This window comes from Larus michahellis, chromosome 7, assembly GCF_964199755.1.
Source record: "Larus michahellis chromosome 7, bLarMic1.1, whole genome shotgun sequence".
Taxonomy (NCBI): domain Eukaryota; kingdom Metazoa; phylum Chordata; class Aves; order Charadriiformes; family Laridae; genus Larus; species Larus michahellis.
In genome coordinates, this window is record NC_133902.1 from 38641332 (window position 1) to 38654675 (window position 13344).

Here is a 13344-nt window from a genome sequence, read left to right on the forward strand (position 1 = left end):
CTATTTACAGCAGCAGAGTGTCTGCTCAATTATTTTCTTGCACAAGCAGGTCATGATACTACACCCTGCTGAGTCGAGTCGAAGAATGGGGGTCCGTTCCAATAGGGACTCCCTTTTATGAGGATTGCAGGCTCATGCTTTTGTGGAGAAAGAAGGATGGGGGTTTTAGTTGTGTTCTGTGGCATCTCTAAAAGAAAATAAAGGCATATTCCACAAGATATCCCAGGAACTGATACATTCGCTGATATATTTAGGATCTAGGTAATTGTTTTTATCTTCAGAAGCCACTGTGCTCATTATCAACTCAGATAAATATACTACAGAGAGTTCAGTTTGAGGAAGTGTAGGACCTGCAGAACTGGAGTACATACACATATCAATAATCCTCCCCAGGTTTGCCCAGAAGAAGGAAGTTTACTGTATAAAGGTTCACATCATTCAACACCAGTGGGAGACCCCATTTAGATCTGCTCAAGTCCTTGTCATGCCTTGTCATCTCTTGTCATCTAAGGGTTACTGTTTCATGAGATGCGATGAGCCAGTTGAACATTTCACAGCTGCTGAAAGCAGGTGGCCCCACTTTCCTTCCCTCTGTCCTCCGATGTCCCATTCCCATGTTGCTGTCAGCCTTGAGTTCTTGCTACTTGCTTTGTGCTAGCGCTGCTGCTCATCGGACCTCTGTCAGCTGCTTTCACTTACAAACCCAGAGGAAAACTAAACCAGGCCTAGGGAATTAGTTGGTTTCCTGGTGGTTTCGTGATTTAGAGCAGCATGTAGAAAGGTTTGGCTGTTACTGGAGTTTGGAAAAGATAGCGAACCATGGCATCAAGTGGGAGGAGAGGACTTGGAAAGAGGGAGAGAAAGTGAGACCCCTTTTTCCTACGGTTGAGTCAGTGGTTTGGCTCAGCTGGCTGTGCAACCACTGCCTAATGCTACTGCTAAGAACATATAGGAAATGCTTGGCTAGCAGGCTAGTTACAAAAGTGGCCTCATCAGGGCTACAGTGAACCAGTGTTAGCACTGCGGGAAACCCTTTTGTAAAGTTGTCTAGTGTAAACAGATGGCTTGACTTGAATGGGACCGCTCACGTGTTCACTTTTGAGCAGGATTGTAGGGCTGTTCTCAATCTGCAGTGCAATAAATGAGTTGGACGATAACCAAGCACATGGAATGCTGCTGCAGTTTTTGCTGGCCTTCTAGCTGTGTTAATAAAAATAACTTTTACTACTGCGAGGTCTAATAGGTTTTTAAACCATTTCATGTGAAACAAATGAGCTCCAGTTTGTGTCTGAAATGAGTGACGAAGTTTGTGGTGTCTTCCATATGAATATACGAGCTGTTTTTATTAGCTTGGCAGTTTTTACAACAGTCAGCCACAGAACGCACTTTAAAGCCTCGCTGAAAATCAGTTTTTGTTGCTAGTATTCTGTAAATGTAGCAAGGCACTAAAAATCCTTTTGTTACCTCTGCAGTACATGAAAGTTATTTGGTGGAGTAATTAAACTGCTTCAGTTGTTAATCTGAGCCTTGACAAATTTCTGCTGGCTGAACCAACAGGAAATCTGAATAGAGCCTCGGACGTACCTCAGTCCTGGCCTGTCCTTTCGCTCAGGCCGGCCGGCCGTCTGCTGCACCTGCAGCTCTGCCGGAGCACAGAGGGCAGCAGCGGCAAGCGGGCTCCTTTGGCACTTGCAGAAGTGATATCCTGTCAAGGAATTTGTGTTCTGACAGTAAGCCATTGAAAAGAAAAGAAAAAAAAAAAAAAAAAACTGTTTCACAGTGGAAATGCAAAAATGCTGTTATTACTAGCTTTTATTAGGTTTGCAGTTTTTACCTTTATGAAGCCTGCCATAGAATGCGTTATAAAATGGTCGTCTTACAGTGAAAATACAAAAAATGATAGAACTTTAAAGCTGAACTTCAAATCCTTTAGAAATTTGGGTATCTCTTGGATTTGTTTGAGCAAAAAAGAAACTAAATGGCAAATAGTTAAATTCAATAAAATAATGAGTTGCAAAATTAACATTAATTGAGAGTGAGGTAAAAGCTGCAACCTTGAGGAAGTACCTTATCCATACTAAGATTTTATCACCTATTAAGTAACAGAAACGATTCCTCTCAGCTTTTTGTTCAGTTTCCTAAAATAAAGACACTTTAGCAATCTATTACTTTTTTTTCTTTTTTTTAAGATGTGCAATACTTTTTAACTTATTGGCCTATTTAACTTTTTCTAATGGGAGTCAAGAATTCTCAGCGACTTAAATCCCAAGAAATTTCATAAGGTGGTAGAGAGAGAAAAACCCAAATTATCACCCCGTTAAGGGAAAATCTCAGTGATTAAACATTCGGTATGGAGATACTGACTCTGTGGCCAGCGATGTACCAGGTATGCTTGCAAACTTCTTCCTAGAAGGCATTTTGAAAAAGCGATGGAAAATATTGCTATGAGCGGTTACGATTTAAAGGTTGCAAGGCTGTAGGCAAACGCCTGCAGCTCTGCGAGCAATGTTATTTACATGTTGTGTGCGACCACTGTGAAACTTGGGAGACGTGTGCCTTTCTTGTGGTTTCGTGTGCTTGCTTCTGGATGTAAGCCCACAGCATGCAGTGCTTGTGTATGCTCTTGTGTTTCCAAGGATGCAGCAAGGGTAGGGTTTATCCAGCTACACAAGCTAAAGCAGGAGACCCTTCTCTGCTATTCACCTCTGTGCCTGGAATTTAAAGAATTACTTAAAATATTATGCCTAGCAGCCCCCCATGAAGGGAAGTTACGGCAGAATCAAGCATCCTTAAAAAACCCGAATGTGTGAGTAAATCTGACAGTTGTAGAGTTTGGCTGGTCAAGGGAGATCTGAGTAAAATGCTTCCGTTGGGGCTGACAGGAAGGGTAATGTTTCAGTGGGAGATGGTGTTACTTGTATTTGTCCTATTCTGAAGAATTCAAGGGCTTTGTCTTTTTAATTTGACAAACTTATTAATATTACTATTTGGGTGATATTTTTAATTATTTTTTAAACTGAAAACTGTAAAGAAAATATAGCACGTTTAAAAATGAAATAGCCAAAGGATGATTTAATTCATATTGTTCATTTTCAGGTCTATTAATGTAAAACTGCATTTTGTGTGAACATATTGGACGACATTGTTGTTTCAGTTCAGGTGATCCTTCCTTTACTCACGCCTGCCTTAGCACATGGAATTTCCTTTTCAAGAGCTTGATAAGGAGTGACCAGCCATAGCTATGAGCTGCCAGCCGAAACTGAGTCACTGCTGCATAAGGGAGAAACGCGATGAGTGTCAATGCATCCGAAGAAATATATGTAGTTCCTAATGTCATGGGCAGTAGTAAGTGGCATTAGAATGTCTGTCTAGGCACACTAGATGCTTGTAGCATATAATCTGTCAGTTGTGTACTGACACCAGTTTTTTCTGCTTTTCTTAAAATGTTCTCACATGTTCAGCTTGCAACAGGTAACAGTCACTATTTTTGAAGAGCAAAATGATGACTAGTACCCCATGAAGCTTTGCGACACAGCTTAAATTGTCTTTTCTACCTAGAGTCCCACTTGCGTGATGGCACTACTCAAGTAGTGAAGAATTTTGTTATAGATATGGGTTCTCTGGTGGGAAGAGAGAAATAGCTTTCACTTTAGCGTGTTTATTGTCTGTAAGGGAAAGTGGTTTATTTTTTTGCATGACAAATTTCACTTTTCTTTTAATACTTTGTGGTATAATGTTCCACTAAGTTTCTGATTTGGCAGTGTTATATGTTGCATAGCAATTTTCAATCTAGCAATAACACATAAAAGAAATATAAAAAATTACACAGTTTTTTGTCACAAACTGGATTGGAGGGCTCTTACTGGGGCTGATTCCTAGTGCTACAATGACTCATCAGTTTTCAGGAGAGCATGACTGAATTGAATGCAGTTCACCATCTCAGCATGGGGTCTAATTTTGAGAACAAACAGCACATTGGTTGCAAAATTTATTTAAAAAACAGTACAGTGCTCAAAATCAGAATAGCTTCCTGAGAAGGTTGTTTTATCATCTGCTACTACATCTATCAGACTTTCTCTGTGGTATGTACCGTACATGTTCTAAGTTGTTTAAGCACTCTTTTTTTTTCATTTTCCACACACTTTGTAGTTGTAAATACTTCATAGTCTTGAAGATTTTCCTCATTTGGTCATATTCCCCCTCACTGTGGTACCCAATTGTTATTCCACAGCAGCCTTGGGCCATTAGCAATATTCATTCTTATGAAAATGCTTGGAATGCTTCCTTCTGTGAGTAACTCGGGGTGTCTTTATTTTCTGCTGTGTTTGTTTGTTCTTCTTCTTTATGTCATTTGGTCAATTAGAACAGATTTTTGCATATTTAATGTGCCATTCATGAAAAGGAAGCTTCTGGGATTTAGGAGAGCTCTGACACATATGCTTCCCTAGAGATCGACAGTGCTTTCTTCACCTACCCAGCTAACACAATCACAAATGATTTATGTGGATTAAGACACCTAATGTCAAGAAAACTGGTTGAGGTTATCCAATTTAGTGCAGAACATGTTCTTTACATGTAATGTGCCTGAAATATGTTTTTATATTGTGAAGGCTAATCTTTTCAGTACTGCAAATACCGGGTTTGTTGAATTTGGCCATGCAGATAACAACTTTACTAAATTCTCTAAGAAAGGAGTACTAATAGTTTTTACTAGTCTCATCTTGGAAAATGCTTTATATACAGTTGGGGTTAAAGAAAGTCTCCAATAAAAATTAATGGCTGATTCTCAGTTATCACTGAAGTACAAGAAATTTGACAGTGACTTAAATGGAAGAAGGAACCTGGTCTATTCAATATACGGAATATTTACTTTGTCAGTAGAAAGGAGTATCACCTCCTGTCTATTAGAATTAGCCCTTGCTTAAAAGGATTATTTCTTATTCCTGCATTGTTATAGGACTAAGAAGATAGTAAGAGTTTATTTGTTGCTTTTTAAAAAGTGTGTGAGTTGAAGCAAGATTATAAAGGACCTTAATTTTGATTAATTTGCTTATAGTACTCTATGATGGTAAAGTTACATAGTATGGATATGTGCTGTTTGTGAGCATGTATGGTAAATAAATTCTCATTATTTTAAGTTTAAGAAGCTTATTTTTTTACGTTTAGTATCAGTGTGAATAGTTTTGGTTTGGTTTTGTGGGTTTTTTTTACTTTTTCTAGAATGGCTGGTTTAAAGTGATAGTGTAGAACCCATAGTTATTTTGTTCGGAATTCAAGAGCCTTAAGAAAAAAAAAATAATTTAAAACTGAGATATTTTTTCTAAGAGGTCCTTATGTAGTTTATCAGAAAATTAGGAGCTTGTTGTCTATATTACTAGTTTAGGCTTATAATTGGAAAAAAAAATTGAATAATGTGTTAAAAATGAATTTATAAACCGTTTCTATTTTTGTCAGGCTGTTTGCATTCATTGCTTTTTCAATTAATAAAGCTAAAGTAAGGTAGAGAGTGTGAGGATTATGAATATCTTTAACGTTGCTAGGAGGCATTTACAGTGTCATTCCTTTGAACTTGATGTCTGCAGGAGACTTGAACCCTTTTTTCTTTGCAGGAAAGCTTTCCTGCTTAGTTTCAGTAGATTAAAATCCCGAATTTCTTTAATTCTTGGATTTATGTTGAGGCATTAGTAGAAATGAATCTATAGTCCTTTTATAACTGTATTAACTGAAAACAAATATTTTAACATAGAATACACTAATTTTAATTATTTTTTAAAAAGATTTTGCATGTGAGCATTATTAAAATGAGATTTGATGCTTTAGTTTTAACAATGGTTTTAGTTGACTTCGGCATTTCACTGCATCACAAGAGCATGCAGATAGAGCACAGAATATATTGTAGATTTTGCTGTCTCCAAACTTCCTTGATTTTTTTTTTCTTGTTGTGTTTGTTTTTCTTGTTTTTTTTACTACTTGGTAAGCGGTTTTGAAAGGGAAATGATAAAAATCTGCTGTTGCTGCAGTGAAACGTGGTTTGTCTAACTCCACACTGAAACATAAAATTTTCACTTTCGTTCTTGAATTTTAAGGTGATTTTTATTAAAAATCAGTAAAAATTTCAAATGTAGGTTAGACAGGCAAGATCCATTTATTATAGCTTCTGATACCCATCATTCCACTGAAATCAGGATGTGGTTTACACAAAATTTCCTCTCCTGTGAGTATGGAATATCTAGCTCATTCATCTGAGATGGAAATAGACTCTGCATATCCAGGTAGCCTTACAGAAAGAAACAAATAAGCCAAGATTAAACTTTAGTTTCTCTCCTGTTTTCATTCCTCTCACCGTCCTGTTATCAGTTCTATTTATAATCCAATACTATATAAAGTTCTACATGTGAGTGGATTTTTCAGGAGGAGGCTTGAAGCATCATTTTCTGCTGTTTGGTGGAGGAAAAGCTATTTTATTATTGTAATCAAGGGATTTTTGCTAATTTTTGAGGAAGCCATGCAACTGGGACTTGGGAGCCAAATCTCTGAGTCCAGTTAGTGTCTGTGGAGAACCAGATCTGTTGCTTCAAGTTCAGTCCTTTATCATTTCCAAATTCCCCCCCGCCAAATAATCTGAAATACTCTGTATAATATGTGTACCAGAAAGCTTTCTAAAATGTCTGAATCTTTGCTAGGGGGCCAGGGAGTGCATAATAAAACAATCAAATTAAATAAATGGGTACTTCTGCACATGCATCATGTGATGTTGGCATTCAGAAGAATAAATGGACTCAAAAACAGGGTAGATGATAACTTTTGTGAAGAGTAGTGCATTGATCACTGTTAAGCACACCAGAGTTAGAGATGGAGCCTCTGGCTCGGAATCTTTCCAACACCAATTCGTAGAAGGTTGGAGGCCCCTCTATAGGAAGGATCCAGGCGTATGTGCCTTGTTTCTCGTGCTGTCTAATAAATATACCAGCAAAACTGAGCGTGCCTCTCCTGTACTGTGACTCCCTGGAGTGCTACTGCAGAACAGTGGAATACGAATATGTGCTGGCGAAGGGAACAGCAGCACCGTTTGGCCTTCGCTTGTTGATATTGGGGCACCCAGGTGAGTTCAAGTGCCTGTCATCTTTATGCTGCAAACTACCTAGGGTGTGACTGTTCTTTTTGTTAAATGCCTGCACAGTGCAAGGCACAGAGTCCTTGATCAATTACCGAGTCTGTAGATGCTATTTTACTAATAACAATCTCGTTATAATACATAATTGGATGATAATCCAGCAATAGAAATCCTATACGTCCCTATTAACGTTGTAACTCTCTCTCTCTGGCACTGCAGCTCTTCTGCTGCTGGTGGTCCCTTGACTAGTCCCCTGTCCACCTGTCAGATCTCGCAGTCACGTGAAGTGGGTGCAGGCTCACAGTTGTACTGTCTTTTTATTGACGTTGTCAGCTAAAGTTATTTCTCTCATATAATCTAGTTTAGAGACATGTAGGCACAAAAGACATTCTGTGTGGCAAGGTCTTGAAGACTGAAGATAAATCTTGTACTGCTTTTTGTAATACCTATAAATGCTTGTGTAGTCTGTGCTTTTTTAATCTCAATAGTTTGTATTAAATATAATGGAGTTTGCAGAGTGTAGAAAGACTGAAACTTTGTCTCAGGTATATGAAATTTAGCATAATTTTATTGGACTCTATTTTTCTTTATATTTTAAATAATCTTGTTCATTTGCCTGTTATAATTGCTAGCAGAATACTACTTTTCAGTATCACAGGACATTTTACAATAATAAGTACAGGTTTTCTCTGAACTGTGGATTTTAATTCTTTCTTCATTAGTGTGGGGGAACAGAGATGGACTTTCCAGAGGTTCAGCTTCCCCTCCCTGAGCATTCCAAAACCTCAGGCTGTTTGACAAGTAATTAAGCTAGGCAAAAGTCTGACATCAAACCATATGCATATGGAAGGTGAGTCTCCAGGATTCTTCTACCTGCAAGGCTACTGGAGCGGGCTGTTCTGTTTGGGACCTGAATGGGAACAGAGAGTATCCTTTGTTGGAAGGCAGAAGGAGAGAAAAGAGAGCTTGCCTCTTTTTTTTTTTCTTTTTGTAAAATTTATGTGGAAGAGGCTTGTAATGTACAGTTCATTTGCACTTATTTGTTGAGAAACTGCAGATGTATTAAAGATGGAACTGTTCAGTTCAAAAAATAATGCCTTGAAGAACGTTACTCTTTTAAATGCAAAAAATCTGTTGAGAGGGATAATTCCTGAAGTATAAAGTAATTGGAGCAGTTTAAGTTTCATTTTTGCGTGGACAGTTTGAGAGTGGTACAGTCTACCTGGGCTTAATACATTCTGCATTTCAATCAAGGTTAACTGTTAGCAGTGCTAGAGGTGTTGGCAGTGACGCAAGGAAGAAAGAACGAATGAGGGGTTTTGGCCTGTACTGTATAGTCAGAATAGACAGCCATGGTGCCCTTAATCTGTGGATGACAAATATAATTCAAAAGATTTGTAGTCAAAGTTAAAAATATGAGGGACTTCAAGGTTGAATGGGCACATAGAAAATGTATGAAAACAATTAGAAAAGACTAGAACTGTTCAGAGAAGAACTGAAAGGAGTCTAAAGTAATGCAAAGAGTGGCAGAGAGTCAGTCAGTATTGATTTCCATTATAAACTGAACATCACGTTCTGGTTTTAAGAGAAGAGGATTGAATTTAATCTTTAATTCTCAATCTGAATATTTCCACACAAACATATTGGGGCAAATGAAGCACAGAGGAGGTTGAGAGGGTGTAATGAACTGCCTTCCTATTGGAGACTGGAGCCCTATGGGTTAAACCATTGTGCTGTGAAATGCCTCAAGCTATTAACCTCTCTCTCTTCTGCTGGAGTTCCATATGACTTACCGTGACAGTGAGTAACATTCATTAGTGATGTGAAGGTTGACTACCATCCTCTAGTGGCAGTGGGGTTTGTCTTTGGCAATACTTCATTCCTACGCAGGCAACACTTTTTGGGCAAAACTTGTCTTGCAGAACATAAGGCAATTGTATTGAATAGTGCTTGTATTGCATTATTTCCTTTGGGAAGAGATACATCTATTTTTAATAAAGTAAAAGAAAAAAAAAATCATTGGGTCAGTGTTTTGTTCAATCTTTGCTCTGACAAAGTCACTATTATGTTTTTTTTTATTCCAGTGGAAAATAACTACCTGGCATAATCTTTGGGCAAGTGGCTTCCTTGGAGCCAGTAATATTCGCCTTCTTATTTTCACCTGAGCAAATTGTGAATCTTAAACATCCGCTTAGCAGTCTGTTATAAGAGAATCCCAGACACAGAAAACCACGGAAAGTCTAGTGACAAAGTTAGCATAAAGCCTAAAGATAGTAAGTATAGCAAGAAGTTTAAAAATAGTGCTTTGGGCTATATTTTTCCAGCAATGCTTCTAATCCTTGGTTTGCTTTTTTTTCAGTACTAGACTGGCTTATATTAAAGATGATATCGTGTGTTTGTGTTTTCCTTGGTGTTTTCCTGAATATTGAGCAGTTGAAACAGATCTTATCTTGCAAAATTATTTTTGTTAATGCCTAGAGATTCTTCTTCGTGTATGTTCTGGTGTGATTTATGAGGTCTGCCGTGCATTTTTTAGTCTGTATTTTAGTAGTGCTTTAATCACAGTCAGAAAACTAAACCTGAATTATAGCAAAAGTAGAGAAACACCAAAAATTCAATCATTTCTGAGTTTTGAACTGTCAAAAGTCACTTAGATTCTTTTTTATCGGCAAATTTTAAGCATGACAGTGAAGACTAATTGTTCTACTGCTTGTTTTTAAACTAGGTGGTTATTTCCTCCAGGAATCCTGCTAACAGGATCCTGTTTGCCTGAAAGAGGTGTCTGGTTTTATCAGCACCTGTCAGAGAAAATCAGAATTTCGATGGAAATTAGCTCATTATCTATTAATTCTAGGCAATGTCTGACTGATTCATGAGCTGCCTTGCCATTTAAAAAAAAGTCTCTTATTGAAAGTAAAACCTTCCATAAAATTACTAATGAGTAATCCATTAGTGAATTGAGGCTTCAAATAATGGCAGTAAACAAGCGGATACCCCTTGTCTTCTGGCAGTCCCTGCTCTTGCTGAAACCCAGGTGCTGCAGGCTCACACTGCATAGCATGTACCAATGGAAGCATCCTTTTGGATTCCATGTGCTTCCTCTGTGGGTCATTGCTAGTCAGTGTGAGCAATGCCTGCAACATTTTTGGTTAAATTAATACTGTTTAAAATGTATAGCTAAATTCGAGGCAATTAAATCACAATTCTTCAAATCTCATAAGTTTCCAGTACTTGTTTTTAGCAGAATACATTCAGTTTTGAGAAAATGGTCTCTGTAGTTGTTTATAGTAACAAACCTGGTTATTGCTGACATGGTTATTTTTCTTTCATTTTGGATATTTCTCCTGGGTATTCATAGCAGTAGTTTTGTAGTCACATGTTTTTTCCCTGATTGCTTTCTCCTTTATCAAAGTTAGAATTGTTTTTGTTTGCAGTTGAAACAAAAGCTCTTTAGAACCTTGGTGAGAAGTGCCTTTGATATTGCAGATCACTTTTACTTCTTCCATATTACTTATTTTGAAAGATTGTCTTTTAAATGAATTAACATCATTATCTGCTATGTAATTTTCTTTGTCCTAAAGATAATAAAAAACAGTGATAAATGAAGTATCAGTCTTTCGTATTTTTTGTAGGTGTTTCAGAGCTCTTTGCCTTCAGTTATAAGTAAGCATGGAAGATAACATTTGAAAAGCCTAATGCCATAATTAAATGAACTAGAACAGGTCTGCTGAAGAACTGCATAAACGGACATTGATGCAGCGCTTACTGTATGTAGGTGTGAGCAACTTAAACTATAATTCTGCAAAGTATTACAGAGTGTAGGAGAACTGCATGATTTGCGGGTTTTCTGTTAACGTTCAGTTACCATTTCTCACGCTATACAAAAGCTGCTATGTTTATAATGCTTTCTAAGAAGTTTATCAGTGTTATCTCCTCATTTTTATCACTATAAGGGTATGTTAAACTATAGTAACTTAATACAAGATAGGCAAAATAAATAAGCAGTGTTGTACATAGTGCTTGAAATATTTTTGCCAGTTATCATTTAGAAATAATATACAAATTACTCATATTGCTTGTCTATAAGCGTCTGTTTCATTAAAAATTATGATCATGTGGATGCAGATTTAATTCTGTATTGTAACTTCTTTTTAAGTAAGTGGCTGTAAATATTCCAGTGGTTTTGAATAGCAATAATATACTGAATACACAAGCAAATTTAGTATTCGCTTTGCATAGTAATTCCAATTAATAAACAGTGGTTTATGTGTTGTGTTTATTAGAGCTTTAAACTGCTAATCTCATATGGAAACGTTGCTTTGTAGGGCAAAATTCAGCCAGAGGGCCTGGGATTCCAGAGTGAACTTGTACATTCCTTCAGGGCATTTTTGCAAGGGAGGTTGTTGTGTTTTAAAGGTAGTTGATAAGAGACCTGCACCACCAACCCCAGACCTGCACCACCAACCACCATCATGCATTAGTCTATAGAAGGTATTTGGGTGAACATACTCCTGTACCACTCCGTACCACCATTTATCCAAGGGAAATTTTTGACCATTTGCAGGATACATTATAAATCAGGATGTCACTACCAGACAATCAGATTTGAACATTCCTTGCATAAAGTAGCTTGCCTATATCCCTTAGGAATACATCACTTAACTGTGTTTATGTGACAGTGTTGATATGCCTGGTTTTACATGAAAGTTAGGGTAGCATGTTATTTATGTCATCATGAATTCAAAAAGTAGGTGGTTGTGCTTTATGTATGCTGAGGTTATCTTCTCTGGACAAATCACTCAGAATAATTGAAAGATATAGTTTTATCATACAGATATTAATTAAATCAGGAAACAGGATTTTTTTTCTTCAGAGTTGGGCTTTGCTGCTACCTCAGGTTTTTCAGTCTTCCCTTCTCTGAGGTGCTGACAACAGATTAACATGAAACAGAGCTCTGTTGAACCTAATTATGTTATAGCTCATTGTTTTGGGGACCTATAAAACTGTTCACTCCCTTTTTATGAGGCTGTAGTCAACGAAAGGCCATAAACAGTGCATTTTCTCTTTCCTACAGGACTGGAGATTTCATTAGTTGACTCTAATAAAGGCCTGATCCAGCTGCATTTACACCTGGGAATGAATGCTTCTTTATCAGGTCTTAATCCTTAGTAGGTCAAGCAGGAGGGAATGACAGCAGGATAGCTTTTGATCAATGATAAAAGTCTGAAAGATTAATTTCTTGTAAAATTATTTGCTATTCAAATGTTGACTGAAAACATGCTTTCCTGTACTTCAGAGGAAACATTTTAAATACTAGGGCATTGTTAAAGAACAAAACAAAACTGAGGTATTTCTATACTTAGAAGCGGCCACTGCTGAAACAAGATTCCCACATCAGCTAAGGGGATTATCATTATTATTATTATTTCTTTAAATCCTCAGAGACTCTGGAGAGGACTAATGTGTAGGACATTTAGCTCTCTTTCTGATGTGGAAAATGCTGCTCTACCTTATATTTAAGTCTATACTGCTTGGCTTGTGAATCTAAAATGGATACATTCCTGCTAAATAGGTTTCTGTAGTGTAGATGCTCCTCTGAGCCTTGTTTGGGTTAGTTTTCTTTTTTGTTTGTATACTGTACAAATTTAAAATTATGGGAATTTTCTAGAAATATAGTTGGGGCATTTCCTGTAAAATTTAGAGCTGGTTCTTTTCTTTATTTGGGTGTGGAGAGATCATTTTTTTATGTATATACTTACTTATATTTTTGTATTATCATAATATTATTTCCTTTCCTTGCCATACTGTAAAGTAATGGATAGATCACAGTTGCTTGACAGGAATGCACTCCACTGTCTGTTTTTATGTCCGGGTACCACTAACCTGCTTGTTTCTCTGCTTTACCACAGGATGTGAGCGCGGGCAGTTTCGCTGTGGAAATGGTCGCTGTATTCCTGCAGACTGGAGGTGTGATGGGGCTAGAGACTGCTCAGATGATACAGATGAAGCTGGTTGTCGTAAGTGAAACAACTACAGAGCAACTTTTTTGTAATAGAAGAAATACTGGGATTCCAACGTGCTCAACTGTGCGTGGTACAAGAACGAATATTGGAGGGGGAGAAAACTAGTTTTCGTGAGATGACTGGAGAATCTGCTTAAGAGTCATATTTCTTGAGCGCATTGGCTTTGGTAGTCAGAAAAATCAAGTGGTGCTCAACTTCTAATCTGAG

General features: G+C 37.4%; 1 protein-coding gene across 1 annotated transcript in view; it reads left to right on the top strand.

Annotated features, from left to right (window-relative positions):
• Positions 1–13344, top strand: part of LRP2 (LDL receptor related protein 2) — a 129026-nt gene that overhangs the window by 6172 nt on the left and 109510 nt on the right. The window contains exon 2 of the mRNA XM_074595490.1: positions 13024–13131. Within this exon, the coding sequence (XP_074451591.1) occupies positions 13024–13131 (108 nt within the window). The remainder of the gene's footprint in view (positions 1–13023; positions 13132–13344) is intronic.